The sequence below is a fragment of the Lepisma saccharinum genome, chromosome 5 (assembly GCF_977018435.1).
Source record: "Lepisma saccharinum chromosome 5, izLepSacc3.1, whole genome shotgun sequence".
Lineage (NCBI taxonomy): Eukaryota > Metazoa > Arthropoda > Insecta > Zygentoma > Lepismatidae > Lepisma > Lepisma saccharinum.
Window position 1 is genome coordinate 92,106,903 of NC_139233.1, and position 19,655 is coordinate 92,126,557.

The following is a 19,655-nucleotide window of genomic DNA, read 5'->3' on the forward strand; positions in this document are numbered from 1 at the left end:
CAATTAGGAGTCCAGAGGGTATGTGGAAGCAAAGACCCAAAGTTCGAAATTTGCACAGACCATATGGCAGCAATTAACGTGCCATTTCTTGAAAACTGCACATGATATTTCAGTTGTTTTTTTTTTTCCCATTAATATACATACAAAGGGATGACATACTTGAATTGCAAAATAACGTATCTATTGTTACTATTGATATTCTGGAATTTTTCCCTAACCTAGCAACCTGCCACTCTTACATTGATTGTTTGCACAAGCATAAGCCTGTTTTCAACTAACCTTTGCATGGTTGCAGGAATGCCCAAGGAATAGCTTTACCCTTTTATCTATAAATTTTGCATCTGTACTTCGTTTTAATTGCTAAAAATTAAAGAAGAAAAATACTCATCCGTAATACATATATATAGAGAGATGTCTTTACAAAATTGTAAATATTGTTTTTTTTCATTGTTTTAGCCTTGGGTACAAACCGTTTATGATTGCAATTATGAGCCAAGTGCAAGTGCTTAATAACATTTTGATCAGCAAGTCATCAACACCCCCAAGCATCCCTTCATCTCGGCAAGCCTCCAGGACAACCAGCATCAATCTGGACGAGGACTCGGCCCCGTCCCACAAGCTCGGAAGCATAGCAGGGGATCACATGGAAGTGACGGAATGTAGCAGTGCGACCAGCAAGGAGAGATCTGAGGTGTTCACCAACGAAGAGAGAGCAAGCAAAGAGTCGAGCAGAGACAAGGAACCAGTCCCGATCGAAGAGGAGACAGTGACGGAAACTGCGGAAGTAGCCGATAATCCAGGATGTGTTATATCGTAGAATTAGTAGTGATTTAAGTGTACATAAGTTGTTGCTAACTTAAATTTTTTACTATTTATATTTGCTCTAGTTGTGTCAAGATTATACATAGCTGTCTTTTGACAGAATATATTGATGCCTGTGGCATTTTTATACCGTGGGATCCTTGCATGGGTAATCATGTGTTAGTTCTGTTCTAAGCTCACCAAGTTAGCAATGAATACGTGTAGCATGAATTGGGGGAAATTAATAATTAGATTTTAAAATGCATGGAATAATGGCTCTGTATGAATGTGTAACTGAATGCAGGCTTGAAAGAGGTTATACATTCCAATCACCCAACACCAATGTAAGGAAAAGCTTTATACAGTGCTTTGCAAACGGAGATGCTCAGATTTGACTTAGTTGCTGATATTTAACACCTCAAACTTCTCTCATTGTTATCCTGTTGTAACAGTTGAACCGAATGCTGAATTTGTACGTCAGCAGCATGCAATAATGTGTATCTTGTGTACAGTTTTGTCTGGAAAGTGAAGTGTTTTTATTTGTAGAGTCCTTTTGACTTGTCCCTAATGTTATGTAATTATTGACAATTCTGTACATAATTTGTTATTATTATGGTAACTTTTGTATGTCTTCATGTAGATACACACAGACATGTATGCATACATGCAAGGCTCAATTACGTAATTTGAGATTTATCTTTAATGGTGTACATGCCGAATGTTCATGTTGAGTGTAAAGGAGTTTATTATATACACACACACGCACACATACATCGATACTTGACACATACAACATGCTAATGTTACTTGTAAACAAGACATCCGATGTGACATATTTCTGATAGAACGATACATACTGTTAAAATCAGGAACTGGATTGATGCAGCATATATTTTGGAATTGTGGGCATAGCATGCAGTCTTTTCTTTTGGACATTATTGCCTCCTTAGTTTACCCTTTAACTCTTGTAACACGGTTTCAAGAGGGCACCTCTTATCTCATCTTCAAGCATCGTTAAATAGCAGCCTTTGCACTGAATCAAGAGTAATTCCTGTCTCTCACAGGTTCCACTCCCATAATCAGTATGGCTGCTGCAACGCAAGCCTTCCATCTGTCCCTATCCTGGGCAAGATCAATCCAATGTTTTCCATCCTTACCGAATTACTTTAGGTCCATCTCAACGTTATCCCTCCATCTTCGTCTTGGCCTTCCTACAGGTCTCTTACCATCAGGTTTCCCAACAAGAATCCTGTAAACTCTTCTTTCCTCTCCCATTCGTGCCACATGGCCTGCCCATCTAAGTCGTCTTCATTTAATTATTCTAATAATATTTGGACATGAATAGATATTATGTAGTTCTAAATTATGCAACCTTCTCCACTCACTTGTCTCCTCATCCCTTTTTGGTCTAAATATTTTTCTAAGGACTTTATTTTCAAATGCTCTTAATTTGTTTCTTTTTTTTAATGGAATGGACCAAGTTCCCCAGCCATGTAATACTACATGCAAAATCCAACAATCAGCAAAAGGAAAAATTCACTTGGAGACAAGTTGCTCAAAAATGTACAAACTACACAGGTCCAACCATTTCTGTCCTCCAGAAGGGTCAGGATCGAAACCAAGCCCCTACAATGTTTCCTCTTTCTCTCTCCACTCTCTTTTGCTTGCACTTTTCCCTACTATTTTCCTCCTCTTTGGCCATTTATTTCCACCTGTGATCTTCCCATATCTCTTCCCTCCCATCTTTCATTTTACATGCCTTTTAGGTAGATTCACCTTCACTATCCTCCTTATATGTATATCTTTACCATGTCATTGTTGCTCCTGATGTTCTCTCTGGTAGTTTCCAGTATGCAGCATTTTCCAACTGTACCCATAAAACATCTCTATTGTCACCTTTATCAGTTACCATTCATTGTACAGGTTTCTGAACAATATGATATTACCTAGTCTGGCCTCTGGCCATAAATACTGTTACACATTATTTTGTGAATAAATTTAATATGGTTTCAGATTTTTAAATGTTCTTTTAGTACCAATCAGTTTTCAAAATGTACACTTTTCGCCCTCACGCAGGCTCGAAGTCTCCCTGGCCAGGTATCTATTGCAGCACGGATGTTCTTGATGGGAAAATCTGCCCTTGCTGCTATTGAGGAGCACTTTTAACTTTCAATTATAGGGTGCCTCTTCTTACAGACAGTCTCCTCCAACTCTGGGCACAGTTTGTAGTCCAAGGTACTGAGATCATGGCTATCAGATGACCAATCAAAAGTGGAAATGAAATAGAGTACACTGGTGTCCAGTCACTGTTGCATCATCCTTGCCTTGTGACCTGGGGCAGAATATTTCTTGAACATCCAGGATTCATTGTGAAACATTGTTTGGTTCAACAGTGTCACGAGAGGCTCCAGGACACTTCCCACATACACTTTCACATGGCTTTTAAGACCTTTTCTCAAAAATGAGGCCTGGTGAGACTCTCATAGCTCACCCCCCACCAAACCATGACTGAGGAGGGCTGCTGGCATCTCTGATTTTTGGGAACTCTCTCACAAACTTCTCGAGAGTTTGAAGCATACACCCTTTCATTTTGGCAGTTAAAACTTTATTCAGTTGTGAACAATTTCTTATCAGAATCCTGCAATGCCCATTGGCAACGTACCTCTACAGGAGCCGTCTCAATTTCAGTTCCCTCTGCTTCTTCTCTTGTGTCGTCAGGAAATTTCCAATACCCCACCGGTAAGCTCCAATTGGAAGGTCTTCATTAAATACCTGAACATTGATTGTTGTGAAATGTTTAGCTCCTGTGCCATTATCACTTGCTTCCGGATGGGATTTCAGCAGATGCGAGCCATCACCGCTTTAACAGCCGCAGCTGTTCATACGGTGTGAAGTCGACCAACTCTTGGGCGATCTTTCATGCTACCAGTATCAGTGAATCTCTGGATTGTCTGATACACAAACCTTTTGCTGATCTTTGGGATTTTTAGGGGCTGGAAAATCTCAGTGAGTGACTTCTCAATCATATGTAGAGCAATTACGGCTACTCTTGTTTTCACATTCGCCCCACTCCATGCTAAGCACAAGAAGAAAAACGCTTTCTCTTTCACAGCTGAACACACAATGGTGAGGAGTGAACTTTGGCACAAGCATAGTTCATAGGCCTGACTACCGGATGTACAGTCCAAGCCGAAAGGTTGTAACAGTATTTATGGCCAGACTAGGTAATTAGACGTAAGCGAGTTACCAAATTAGTTTATATTAATTTTGGTAGCCTCTGCCAAGTTGATGGTGGTAGAGACCACTGAAATTAATGGAACCTTTACATGTAAGTTTCTTGGAAAAAGTTAGTAACTTGCTTACATCGAATTATTATCAACCATGTCTTTTTTATTCCCCAAACATGAAATATAATATTATTGTAATTATTATTATATTTGTTCTCCATATTATATTCTTTGATTTATAAAAGTTCGTACCTAATCAATGTGTCGTGGTCAATTCTGTCCCCATATCTCTTGTTGATACGTTGCTTCCCAAGTAACATTCTGGACAAACTGAAAGAATGCTGGACCTTATCTTCATCATAATCTTGACGATCTATGTGGTCATTCTTTAAGTTTGTTCGGAACGATACATATCTGTGCCAGTTCTTCATTACATACTCTACTCCTATTCTCTACATGACTATGTTATCTGCAAACAAAATTTTCCTTCGTTAATCTTTTCTCACCTTCATTGTATATTCCATCCTCCCTGATGGATGCATAGCAGTAATGTAGTTGCCTTGTATTTAAGGGATACCCAGCAGAGGCACATTGCACAGTTCTTCAGATCCCACTTTAAACTGTAGGTCCAGTCCTGATTAGCCTTTCTCTGCATAAAATCAACTTAAGACCAAACTCAAAAACAAACACACTATCCATGGCTGCTACAAATAATACTCGTGAAAGTATTTCTATTTTTGTTATTTTGTGTTACATTTCTGATGAGCAGCTTGCAACAGCTTTAGCAACTTGGACATATGCTGTCAGCAGTGACTGTTATGACATTGCATATTTGTTGTCTGCTGTGCAAAAAGCACTATAATGATTGCAACTCAAACTGGCGGTTGACTTTGATGGATATTTCTGGTGCATCCTATTCCCCAATCATTTTCGGGCTGGTGTGGTCCGATGGGTGTCAACAAACTCAGTTGCGATGGAAAATCTGAAGGGGTCATATCGCTCTCCCGAAGCAACGTTGCCAAGCGCACTTCTGTTTGTGCAAGTTGTCTTTATATGGCTGTGTGTCAGCCTGCATTCCGACCTGTGGGTGGTCCTTCCGGAGACTTCATCGTTCAGGACCCTGTGTGTATTAACCCCTGCTGATTTCTGGTGCTGACAATACCGTTTCCCGAGAAGACTCTCTCACGCTTTACAGTACATTTGGCAACATGTGGACTCAACACTCATTTGTTTTGTCCCGCGAACAACGTTCAGTACCTTGTAACTCGAAAATGCCCGATCTCAGTCGAAGAAAATACAACTGCTCGCCGATTCGCTGTTTCCCAGCCCCCAGTTGGAGTTGCGTTCAGTATAACAGCACTAAACCTAACCTACCTAACCTATTCACATGTTTGTTTCTGCTATTAGATGCACAAGCGAGTAGGTTAGGCAGGTAAGGTTTGGTGCTGTTAGCATGTATCTACAAGTTGCTATAGCTGTCACTAACCGCTTGAACATTTCTGCTATTTTTGGCTTATCGTGATGATGAGAATGAGTGATTGATAAGATGAAATCGTTGAAGCAACACTCGCAAAGAATATCCATGCCCTGGCCGGGACAAAAGATCAAAAGCCAAGCACTTAACGTCTTCATACTGGTGGTAGAGCACTTGTGTGAAATATATATGAAATGTGGAACATTAACCTGAGATCTGTAAAGAAGGACTTGGGTTCGAGTCTAATATGTAACCAAAAAGTTGCAAGGAGAATTTTTACATGGTGAAGGTCCATAGTTTAACCACACCCATCATGATGTTTGTTTCTCTAAAGATGGAATCCAACTTATAGTTTTCAGTAATGAATATTTTCTATTGAATGCTTACAGATCATGGAATAAGAAAATGGGGTAGTTATTCATTAACTGTACACAAACAGAAATATTACAAGTGGAAATGGCTAATATTTCAAAAACGTTCATAAGCACCTAGCAACAACTGATGAAAACAGACATGTATTTTTCTATCAGGTGGTACATTAGATGTCATTGAGTTGTCATGACATATTCAGTAAATAATAGAAAGCAAAAAAGAACCACGCCTGCTTATTATAATTATTGTTTCCATGAAATAATTATATTTATAGTTACAATAAGGAACAAAGTTGTTTTCTTTATTGTGATATAATAAGATTTTAATATGCATCTGTAGAGAAATAATTATATGGAAAACGTAATAATGCATTGACAGGGTATTGTATATGTAACTGATATATAATGCAAGAGAATTTACAGCTATAGTATTTTAAATTTTGACAGCAAGCAGTTTGAATTGTTTATTTGATGTCTTCCTGTAGCAGTATATGATGTACATTAAATGTATATAATTCGTAAGAATCTAACAGAATTTACACTGCAGATTTCTTAAGGAAAAGCTCCTGCAATAGACATATCGTAACGTATAAATCAAAATAAATATATCTGTATATAACAGACGTTTTTACATGGTAATATTTCTATTGCGTAATTCCTTAGCAATACATATTATTTTGACTTTGCTTTGAAGATAATTGAGTGTTTAACGGACGAGTATTGTATTTAGTCAGTAATAGCGAACAAACTGGGGTGGAAATTTGAGTGTAATATTATTTATTTGGAACCCCTTGATATTCATGTTATCTGTTGATGCATAGCAAATGGTACTCCCATCAGAGGTGGGATAATGAAGTTCGATTTGTTTTAAAATAAATCAACCAAAGTAGATTGTGCTGTATAATATTAAAATATTTTTATGATATAATTTATATATTAGCTACATCAAATTTTAAGCTGCTCTTTTACAAGTGCTTTGAATGTTTCTTGTGATATGTATCCAGCCTCTAACGAAAGTTCCTGTCCGATACAAAGTAGCTTTGAATACGAAAGGTGCTTTTTACACAGGTGCAGTCAAATCTGCCTCAAACAGATGTCCCACCATATTTGGCACTTTTATATTCCATTCTGCTCATTCCAGGTTATTTGAACTATTATTTTGACAATCACTAGAAATGTGCTAGAGTTTGTAAGTCTTCGAGCTAGTTTTTGACTTGAGAGTAATACTTTCTGTTCTGCAATTTTTAAGGAATATTGAAGAATAGAGGCTTAAATGTTGGTACAATAATTTTTTATTAGGTACAACAAGATATAATATTTAAATAGAAATTATGTGGGATTTGCTGCAAATTAGCCCACAATTAAATTAATTAGGTCTTTTTTGTATTTAATAGTATTAAGCAGTCTGTTACAAGTTGCTGGTATGTTTTCATGTTCATTCTTCATAGTATTTCTTTCCTGAGCAATGTTGAGTTTCCATTTCGTACAGACATTGGCTGTAATTAATATTAACTACATTTATAGATATGCTATTGTCATTTTTTGACAGTTTTTTGAAAATGAATCCATTGGTATGGACTGCGAAAATGGTAGGGATGGACTGATGAATTGCTGTATTGATTGATAGTAGTTTATCAATCTAAGAGACTGTAGCTACTTTCAGAAGTTGCGCATTTTAAATCATTGTTTTGACTTAACAATATATAAGAGAAGGGAAATTATTAATCATAAAAGTTAGAAAGGCCACTTAAGAAAGTTGCATACAAAAAACAAATATCTTGAGTAAAGGCTAGCTGTCTCTTCACCTTACAGATCAGTTCATGAGAAAGTTATCGAAAGATGCTGTCGTTTCAGAATTTCTGTTACCATGGGTGGTGGTCCATTTCGAAGGAAAATTATGGAGCTTCTTGCCTCAAACTACCTGGTACAATAGTTGTTTTTTTTAGAATAGCCAGTTGAATTTGTTGTTGTTGTTGTATCTAGAAGCTGGTATTTAGTCCTTGCAAAATTCTAACTAGCCTTAAATACTGCCACTGTTTACAAGTTTCATGATTAAATTAGGTGATCGGTTGATTCCACTCTAAATATACTTTGATTTTAAATGTGCATGTTCCCAGAAAACATGCTACCTTTGATTTTTAAGGTATATTGCTATGAAAGCTAAGACTGTAAGAGCAGTGTTGCTGTTGTCAAACTGTTGAGAACAAGACTAATATGGAATGGACTTTATTAACGGAACACCTGTCCTAGACTCGTATACTGCAATTTACTGGCCAAGAACTTGATTCAGAACTGAATAATATTTTTCATAATTGAACACATCTCCTAAACATATATTTTTTTTTGAGTAAGTACGTGTTTATATATTTATAACAGAGATGGCCAAACATTCTTGACATAAGAACTATATGCAATAAACTTCACATTGCTCGGAACCACAGGACATAAACAAAAATCACACACACAGTTTTATTGTTAAAAGTCCACTAAATTTCAAAATACCATCTTTCAATTCATTCCGTATGTTTTATGCGGTGAAGTTTGTAGTTAATGAATCTTATTAATTATGAAAATACAGTTACTTCATGAGATGACACTGGGAAGGACCCCAGACAGCAGGGTCACGGTAAAACAAAAATCTCTGTCCATTCTACCTGCAGCCGTTTTTTAGTAGCTCTGTACATACCAAACTTTTCAAAGATTTCTGATTTCGCTTTCCAATGCATACACTTTGGTGCCATGTATAGTACATATGCAAGATATAATTTCTACAACTCTCCAATAGATAGGCTACTTTCCCAAGTGTCACCAACCTCCGTGGTGGAGTAGTTAGTATAGCAGGAGTTTCGGGTTCAAATCCTTGCTTGGTCATGGGTGTTATTTCCCTTCATCAATTTTAATCATATAATTACTCATCCCAGTTATTACGATTAGCCAGAAGTGACAGAAAATCGATGTTAAATAACAAAAATAAAATGAAATCAAAGTTTCCAAAGTGTCTTTTTGTGCTGCAAAACTACTGTTTTGTCATATTTAGGCTTGAATGTTTCTTCCTGCTCTTTCCCAAGCCGTGTGTGTGTGTGTGTGTGTGTGTAGATAGCTAGATAGTTAAAGGAAGAACTCATGTTTTCAAAATACAGGCTAATCTTCATGCCAATTTAATATTGCCACCACTTGCTTATACGGTGAGATAAAATTTGCCATTGTATGGAATCAGTGTCTCGCACCATGACCTTGTGCTCTTTGGGCTCCGGCTATGAAACGCATGCAGGTTTGAGTCTGAAAGTGTAATGTTTCTCCAGAGATTTTGGCCAGTTTATGGGACTGGTGGCGACCCACCATCGTGAGGAAATTGGGGAGCTACGAATGAGTAGCGTAACCCTGTCATGAAGACCTTCTACGATGACTGGTGGTTTGTCGTGATGACCACACATCACCCCGTAACTGGTCGGATAATCTCCCACCTCGGCAGGTGGAAGCGAGGCCCTGGCTCTCATGGGCTGGTGTGCCACGGGTTATGCAATCAATAAAACACACTAAAATTCCTATAATTTTTACTATGTACACCGTGGACTGTATTTTGTAGACTAATGAGGCTCTGGAGTGTGGACTCGCAGCCAGTATAATCTTGTGTTCTGTCCATGTCATCACCTTTCAGCCTTGTCCCTGGCGATTAGTCAAAAATGACAGAAAAGTGAAGTAAAAATAAAGCAAATCAATCCCGTTTGTCAGAACAACCAGGTAATGTGAAAAATCAAGCTCAAGGTGCAAGTTCTAGGACTGTCGGCATAACAGTGGCACAAAACAACTACAAACCATGAATTTAATTTTATATGAAAGGTGCTCAAACAACATATTTCTGTAAGCTTTGCATTATTGACGAGTCTTGTATGATTTGTGAGATTTGCAATTTGGCCATCTCTGATTTACAATATAAAAACAAATGAACCTTTTGTGTACTTTTCATGGTTTTATTAATGCTCAGGCTATAATTACTCAGTTGACAAATGAGTATACTATTGTACAAGGTGGGGCAAAAGTCACCATTGGATATTGATATATTATTATTATTGCGAAAGAAAATGTGCCAATCAATGCAGAAACTGTATTCAACTAAACGAGATCGGTAAAGACTGAAATAGGAAATGAATATGTGCAGATTTAATATCAGTGCAGCTCTCAATGGTCATTTTTTTTCTGATTTCTTCGTGTTTCACCAATTTGTCCCTTTTCAGGCATTCCTCAAGTTACTGCAATGCTTCTCTCTCATTTTGATCACATTTCGTGTATTTGTATTTAATTTTTCTGCAACAACGTCAACTTATCTTCAATTTGAGCCTTTTTCCTTCAATTTTCAGTAAATATCTGAGCTTTTCAGCGATATTTTTATCTCAATATGAGTAATGAATCAGCTTGTATCTGCCATTGTTTATAACACACAGAACAACAGTCACCTTGGAAACACAAGGTGGAAAACTACAATGCACGAGTAACGTCTGCTGCCACAAGTGACAATTAACTTCAGGATTCAGATGGACTTTTATCAGGAAACCTGACTCCTACAGTGGAAAGCTGAACAGATGGAGGAGAAGATGAATGAAGGTTTCTGGCCGAAGGTTCTTGTGTTTTTATGTTGCACCATAACCACAATATTGGTTTTGCCTTACCTCTATTTGAAAACAGATGAATATTACCACACAACGTATGCGAGGAGGATAAACATTCAACCGACAACAACTTTTTAAGTCAATTTTGCTTGTGAATAATATGTTATGGCACTGAAGTATCCTATCGTGACTTCTAGCACCAGTAAAACCACAGTTTGTATCCTGATGGACATGGCACTCCATTCCTCACAACCACCACTCACCTACACCAAGTATTCTAACTTCACTTTGTACTCACTGTCACCTTCATGGGTGATCTGGACACTGTCTTCTCCAACATACTGAACACAGCAAAAGCCACAAGATATGTACAGGGTGTTCATAAAGTCCTGGTACCATTACCAGTAACATTTACTACGACATGCTTGAACCCTTCTTCCTCAGTTGGAGGAATTCCATCCAACCATAATTTTTCAACAAGTTGGGGCACCCCTTCATTGGTCCAAGGATGTTTGAGATCATCTGGATAGGCATTTCCCTGGCAGGTGGATACGCCGTGATGGACCTATACCCTGGTCACCATGCTCTCCTGATATCACACCCTTAGATTTCTTCTTCTGGGGGTATGTCAAAGATTGTGTTTACCGCACTCCTGTTAGAGATGATGTTACTCTTCGAATAAGAATAATGGAGAGTATCGTAACTGTTGCTGGTGATATGCGGGGCCATGTATGGGCAGAAGTGAATTACTGCCTTGACGTTCTGAGAGCAGCTAGAGGGGTGCACATTGAGGTGTATGGCATATAAACATGGAGAGTTGTAGCTCATTTTGCAATCAACAGCATTGTTCTATTGCATGTAGCTTCCAAGATATGTTTTTGTAATGGTACTGGGACTTTATGAACACCCTGTATATATTATTTTTTCTGAAGAGCGTTCCTATTTTTTCTCACTTGGTAATTTTTTCCTTCAGTCTTTTTTAAATATGATGCAACAACATTCAGTCAATTTTCAGCGTATGAGCATTGCATTCTGCAGAGCAGCTAGTAGGAAGATCAAAATGACAGGCTAAAAAAAGTTTGCATTTTTTTTATTTCACATAGTATACAAAAATGGCAGTTCTGTTTTGTTAGATCCCATGTAGTGAAGATAATTCTTAAGTTATATCTTGAAGCAACAGAATAAGGTATCATATCAGTGGCAAAATATAAAAGCTTCCGATTTTAAATGTATGATGAAGTACACAGGGATGGAAAATAGAAGGGTCAAAATTACCGATTTAACTGACCAAAATACACAAAAAACTAAAATACTGACCAATTTAATTCCGGCCTCGTGATAAATTAGCATTGTAAATTTCATTTAAAAAAATACTCGCAAAAAGTTTGGAATATTATTGTGTTAGACAATAGGTGATAAGAGACAGCCTTGGAAGTCAACAACACATGGTATCTGTCTGGTGGGCATTAGTCTTTTCACTGACAAATGCCACTGTGTCTTATCACCTATTGCCCAAGAACAATATTCCAAACTTTTTGTGAGGGGAGTATATTAACTGTCCTCTACATTCATTTAACCAGCCTTCACACATTTTTTATTGAACACAAAACTAACCTTTTTATGTAGATTAAAAGAGTGGAACCCTGATTTTTACATTTTCCTGCATTGTACATTTAATTTTGATGAGCTCAACATAGCAAAATGTTATAAAATTTTTCTGTTTTACATTTTCCCGTACTTTTTTTCCACCTTGGTCCCCTAAAATATATAAAATCGGGGTCCCATGCTATTTGTTTTTGGTATTGTACAAAAACATGTACTGTAAAAAAACCTTTAAATAATGTACTTTGTTAATACAGTGTTTTTCAGAGGACTAAACTGAAAAATCTTAACATGCAGGAAAATGTAAAATTGAGGAAAACTTCTTAACAATTTGCTATCTTGGGACTGATGGCATAGTGGTAGCGTCGTCGCCTTGTAATCAATAGGGTCCTGTGTTCAAACCTGGTGGAGGCACATAGTGGTTTGGATTTCACTTTAAACTGTATGTTCAGTCCTGATTAGCCTTACTGGGCATAAAGTGGACTTAAAATGCCAACTCAATCAATCAAGATTGATTGCATAATTCAGGAAAATGTAAAATCTGGATTCCACTGTAAATTTCCTATATTCACAAAAACTCTTTCTTTTTTCGATTCTTTCCTGCCTTGCATCAGAATGGATTTTTTACCTAATTCTCTTCCATAACCCTCTCAACTTCTAACAAGGTTTACCATGCTGACTCTCGTAATGTTACACAATATATGCATGTGCAATCAAGGATTGCAGTCATGGATGATGACTCCGGGAAGAAGCTGTAAGCACGAAACCAATTTTAGTGCTTTTTTTATCATGCTGTTTATGTTTGAATAAAGTAATGCTCTTTTCCCCAGCAGCCATCTGGTATCTCTGAAAATATGGTAATGAAAAAACACAAATTGTTGTATTTTTGTGTGCTGCTTTTCTGCCACTTTTGACTAATCGCAACCATGAGAATGAGTGATTAGATAAAATTAATGGAGGGTACACACCCATGCCCAAGGTGGAACTCAAACCTGAGTATTTGGGTGGTGAGATCCAAACTGAACCACTTGCTGTGCTTAGCCAATGAGTGGGCATCCGAACAAAAAACTCTTGACTTTACTGACCAATTTTTTAACGAAGTGACAAATTACAACATAAAAAGCTGACCATTTTCCACCCCTGAGTGCCTGGTGCTTGCACACGGTCACAAAAGAAACTAAGTTATGAATATAATTTTTAAATGTTTTTGAAGTATTGTTGCTTTCAGAGAATTGGACAATCACTACATTTCTTTGCAATTCATTGATCAATTAATTTATGTTCCTACCAGTGTCTTGAAACTTAAACATTCATCTTTTTGCATGATTCGCAAGTGACTATTATTGAGTGACATGCTTGCAAGGTTCTTTTTAATTAAATGTCAAGTCTAGTATGAAATATTTGGTGTTTTTGTCCATCTCGTTAAACAAAATTTTGTTAAGCAATCACTGTTTGTGCGTCATGTATATTTTGCAGTTTTACTAAAAATTTTGTGATGCTCACTTCAAACAATATTGACAATCCTGTGTGCTTATTATTATTATTGTTGTTATATGTGAATTGTCAGTGCATATAGCACTCAATTGAAGTTACCATATAATGTTAACTTTGTCTTTCCCCCTTCTCTTCCCCTTACGAAAGATTAAAAACATTATTTTTGTTCTAGGTTGTGTGTAAGCAGAAACTTTTTAAGCTTATAATTATTGTAAGTGCATAGTAACATTGTTAGCTCTTCTCTGTAGTGGTAAAACATTACAATTCTTAAAGGTCACTTGATTTGTAATGTCACCGGCTGAATGCTGCTGTGTCTGAAAGGAGATGATGAAGATATCGTGTTCCGTACATGATGTTAATGCGCTATGTTCTGAAGCCATGTATCTGGATGTTAAGCAGTGTGAATTTTCAACATAAAATATTTGCTAAATCTTGTAGTGTACTCAAAAATCCATAATCCTGAAAAGTTAGTGCAGATTAATATACGACAACATAGTATTCAGCCGGCGATATGTAGCAACATTAATCCTACCTCAACAATAAACTTTATTGTTGAACTAGATAATTCTTAATAGGTTAATGTGTGCATTCCATGGAAAAAATATTTAAGGAAGATCATGTATGCTGTATTTATTATTTTATATTTAGTAGATTATAAATTGGAATACAATTTCATATATAAAATATATATAGAAAATATTGAAACAATTTGCCTCCCATAAAAAAATAAACTTGACTGTCAGGGAATTTAAAAGAGCTGTCAATAATTAATGGAAAACTATTTTGGCAATGCAATGAATTACACACAGTAGATTAAAAACCATATGCATTGTAACATTAAATAGAATTTATGTACTGTACTTGCAATTCTTGAACACAATACATCCTGAATGAATTTTGCAAGGTAAATAAATTGTACAAGTAGTTGTAGATTTTTGTTAAATATAGTACATATATAAACAAACACACTATTATAAAGGAGAATGAAATTTGTAATATTTTGAATAATTTTTGATGTTTAGAAAAAAATAAATATACTAAACCTTGGACAGTATTAACTTCAACAGTTCTAAATAATTATTTGCTTCCAAAATCAACTAGGTGCTGCTGTAGATAGTAAACACATTTTAAGCCAGAGCTTTTCATACTGACTGCTAGAGCAGGTAGGAAGCTATTGTGTGTAAATGCAACTTTTTATCATGTTAACTTTAGTGATCACTAAAAGAAGTGTTGTGTGTTAATGAACAATAAATTGATAATACTAAGTTCTGTAGATATTAAGAACTTGTGGTTGAAAACAAATATGAATAATATTGACAATTAATTTGTGTGAGATTATACAGTGACAAGAGGTTGTTTGACTTTAGAAATTCAAATTGTGTGGTGAAAGTGGAAATTTTCTGTCTTGCGATGCTCACTTTCAATATAGGCCAAAATAATCATGTTATTAAAGTATATTTTTATGTAGAAATATAAAGTATTTTTCATATATATATATATATATCTCAAATATTGTGTGTGTTTTCATTATTGAAACATAATAAATTTCCTTGTTGCAATCACCGTGTTGTCCTAACAAATTCATATCCATACTTTCTCATCCAGTTTAATTTTCATAAGTGGATGATATAGGATCAATTTGTTAGTTTTAATTTTAAAACAACACTTTTACCCTATTGCAAAAACCTTCATTGTGGAACCTGGCGTAGAGTGGGTAAATATTTAATTGGGGCCAATGTCCATAAAGTTGTACAAAATTTTATTGTTGCTTCAACATTTTAAAAAGAAATACATAGATATTTTGTGAGTTGTGAACCTTATATGTTGACAATTCAAAAAAGTTATTTTTTATCCTTGGTTTCAGGGTGTCAGACTTTTTTTTTATCATGGCACACATCATTTTCTCCATTTGCGAGCCATAACTTTATATGCTGTGGCAAGTCGTAGGACATTGGGCCAAAAGCTGTGATATCAAGCACATTATAGGCTACAATTATATTTGTATACTATCTTCAAAGTTATCCCTTTATAATATCGTTAAGCCTTGGCTTGACCTTTCTCTCAACAGCTGAAAACAACTCTTCTTTCTATTGAAAAAAAGCTTCCAATTTCTGTGATACTCTGCAGGACCTTTCTACATGTGACTTAATTTATCAACATGGAATTTGGGGTTTTTGTTTGGCATACAAAAAATAGTAAAAATAGCATTTAGGGGATGTGAAAGCAGCTTTAAATGGGGCATTTGAAGAGTTTTAAAATAATATACCATTTAGGTTCAATATTGTGGATCTTAATGTCATGAATTTATATTGATAACTACAAGCATTTACCCAATATTTTCAACAGAAGTTACAATTTTATGACAAGAATTAGATTTCGGCCTGTTGAAAATTTGAGGATTTTCCACCTATGGCGCTGCTGTCGCTTCTGGGCAAGCAACCCTCTTAGTGTGTATTCTCCCATCTGGGGCACAGGTCATGTGCCCTCCGAGCAGAGGGGTGGGGAGGGTTTCGCACGGCAATTTGTAAACTTATCTTGCTTTAACATCTGGTTTATGTTTTGTCCGTGCAAGACCTTGGAAATTCAGGGAAGTGCGTTCATTCCTTCGGTGGCTACTTTCAAAATAAAAGACAGTTAGCCTTGCAAGTCGAGGAAGTGAATCACCATCAATTCACTGGTCAATATGATTTTGCTTATCATTATTTTGTGATGAATTCTTATAGATTTCGACCCACTAAACACGAATCCGGCAACGATTTTGTCGAAATATCAACATTTTGAAAGATATTAGCATGTTTTGTTCTCTCGCACTTCTGCCTTAGCCACAGCAATATGGGTGTATTTACTCTTACAGTCGCTAGATGGAAGCACAGTTGCTGTTGAATTTAACTCGTGTGAAGGTTAGAAACTCCCCCTTCGTGTCTACCCCGTCTGTGTGGTTTATCTATTTTTTGTGTGTGTTTTCATCGGTGCATAATAAATTTGAAGAGTACAAGCGCTCACCTGAATTCCTACTTTGGCCTTGTGGCCTCCTAATCTGTCAGAGGCAAAAATTGTGGGTGGCATTTTTACAGGACCACAGATTTGTTTCATGGTAAATAGTAATGAACTTAAACAAAATATGACCGAGCTGGAAAGAAATGCTTGGAAGGCCTTCCACAACTTCGTGAAGGGATTTCTTGTGCACAACAGAAGTGAAGCTCTTGATGATCAAGTTAAGACACTAACTGATAGATATAGAGCACTGGGCTGTAGAATGTTCGTAAAATTACACATGCTTCATTCGCATCTTGATTTCTTTTGGCAGAATTTGGGAGAGATGAGAGAATAACACGGTGAATACTTTCAAAAGGACATTCAATTCATGGAAGGCAGATACCAGGGAAGATGGGACTGTGCCATGATGGGTGATTACATTTGGGGATTAGTTCGCGACGAAGGGGAATGGAGCGTTTCCAAAAAAAGGCAACGAAGAACAAATATTCACTCTTGAGCATGTTGTCACATAAGATGAACTAAATTAAGGGACTGATGTGTAATATTATTGTATTCTGTTCATTTCATTGTATTGCTTTAGCTATTTTTCATTGTTATACTCTTCATTAGATATGTAATTTACTGGGTACTGACTACTGTGTTTGTAATTTTATGTTTTTCTACATAATACATATGACATATAGGCTACACGTTGCACTTTCAATAAGAAATAATAAACGACCCATATTATCCAAAAAAATGACATTACAGCAAAACCAATGTCATATTCGTGTTCAGCGGGTCCAAATTATGAAAATAAGACTGAAAAATATACATAAGCAGAAAGTTGATGAAAATTTGTAGACCAGTTATTATAGTTTACACAAATTACGTAAGTCTGATCCGAAACAAGAAAGCCAGTTACTTCGTTGACTTATTCTGTGATGCTCTCTGATTTTTTATACATATCTAGGTTATGCATCATCATAATGGAATTGAATAAAATGTAGGATGGGAGAGGGGGGTTCAGAGATTCCTGTTTTCGCATTTTCACTTTTTTTTTTACCTAATACAATTATAACTACTAAATCTTTTGCACCGCGGTGAGACCCAAGAAATAACTGATTTATTTTAATTTCTTGAGGCTAAAAGTAAATAATAAAGAAAAATTTCAATTAACGTTCATTATATTATTATTATCATCATACGTATTATTATCAAATGTATAAAGCGCAAAAGTTAATAGGACGACAATGTTCTATATGAATTTGATGTGGAGTAAGAAAATTTTAATAGATTTATTTCCAAACCATGAATTTCATCTGAAATTAATGATCTCCCCGATTGCATAATGGTAACGTCATCACCTTGTAATCAAGGGATCCCGGGTTCGATACCCGGTGGAGGCACATAGTTGTTCAAATTCCACTTTAAACTGTACGTCCAGTCCCGATTAGCCTTACTGTGCATAAAGTGGACTTAAAACCACAAATCAATCAATCAATCTTTATTTTCACTTTCATTCTATATCCTTTGGTTTTCATTTTTGAATTATCCATTAAGGAGGAAATGTAATTAGGAATTGCACCACGCTCCAGCCTCCCTTAGCCTTCCCCTGCCCCCAGGGGTGTCATCATCGTGTGTATATATAGATCACATAAAGGGGGGGGGGTCAACATTATATTAAGTGAAAATCCAGAACAACACTGACCGGAAGCTTGTTATGTAGCAGGGGGAGGGGGGTGCTGGAGGACCCCGACACAGTTGTGTGTTTGTACGTACATATACATTATCAAATTCTTTACACTTCTTTTTTAAAAAACAACAGAAATCCACTTCAAAGTATAGGCATTAATCTTGCAATACCTTTTGAGTGCCATAATGAACTAAGCTGCTATCTCGCAATGTATAAACTTTATTTGAAAACTGCGGACTGAACAATGCAGGCATCCAAGCACTAACTGTTTACAGTAAACAGCTTACTACGCAATGGAAGAGATTTGCGCTATTGTGAAGTCAAATTAGAGGAAGTGGACCAAATGTGGACCTCCATTTCATTTTTGACGCATATCAAGGAAACCACGAAGCCTGAAAGAGTACATTATGTACTTATTCAGTATGTCTCCTCCCGTAGAGATAAAAATGGCTGCATTGTGAAAATTCTATTTTTTGAAGAGATTACATTTTGAAGATTGGAAAAAAAAAAAATTCCTAAAATGGACCCCCTTATATTTAGTACAATTAAAATCAGCACAGCGTCAATTACAGTGATATAAGCTTAAATATGATACATGAAAGGCTGTGGAATAAAATAAAACATTTTCTGAAATGTTAAACAGAAATGTTACAAGCTTTCTTCGAGATTGTCATTTTTCTTCATGTAGAATCTATATGGCCATTTTATCTTCATTCCACGTTCTTAGTTTCTCCCCTGTTCTCATCATATACTCTTGGAATCTGTACCAGAATTCCATGATTAGAATGTGGGCGAAAATGCATTCTGTGCTTGTTGCACAACAACACAAGGGGTGCACTTTAAGACCACTAGGTTTTTTTCATGATAATTATTTCTTATGTTCCCATCCATTACTTACCAATTACATACAAAGATAGCTACTATACTTAGGATTAAGTATATAGAATAGTTGATGTATTTACCTCTCAAATGACTGAAGTACAGCAATGTATAGTGGGAGTAATAAAACTTTCCACTTCCCTAAAATCACTCATGAGCTGATTGGAGAACAATGAACGCAGTGCACTGTAAAAAATGTTGGTGTTAAAATGACACAGTGTGGTCCCTGGAGGTCTACATCACATTTTGGTCAACGTTTAACTTCACTGGTGTTGAAATAATACAGACAAATAAATGGTTGCACCACTGAGGTTAAATGTTGACCAAAATGTGGTGTAGACCTCCAGGGACCACACTCTGTATCGTTTTAACACCAACATTTTTTACAGTGTAATCGACATGGGGGGGACTGCATGCGACAATAATGTAAACTACCAAGTCCAAGTATTTCCGCCATCCATCACCATCCAGAGCAGGAACGCAGGGAGCCTACATTTGGTACACTTCCTCTATCTTTGCAGCATCTTC

The 19,655-nt window shown here is 36.4% G+C and overlaps 1 protein-coding gene across 2 annotated transcripts in view; it reads left to right on the forward strand.

Annotated features, from left to right (window-relative positions):
- Positions 1–15,060, forward strand: part of Rich (Guanine nucleotide exchange factor subunit Rich) — a 211,240-nt gene extending 196,180 nt beyond the window's left edge. The window contains exons 22-23 of one of the 2 annotated variants that reach the window (XR_014441698.1): positions 457–7,797; positions 7,829–15,060. Coding sequence is in view for 1 of the 2 variants with exons in the window: in XM_083122778.1 (XP_082978904.1) it covers positions 457–817 (361 nt within the window). In the remaining variant the exon portion in view is untranslated. Of the gene's footprint in view, positions 1–456 lie in introns of both variants that reach the window. The other variant, XM_083122778.1, reaches the window with a different exon arrangement.
- The last annotated feature ends 4,595 nt before the right edge of the window (positions 15,061–19,655 follow it).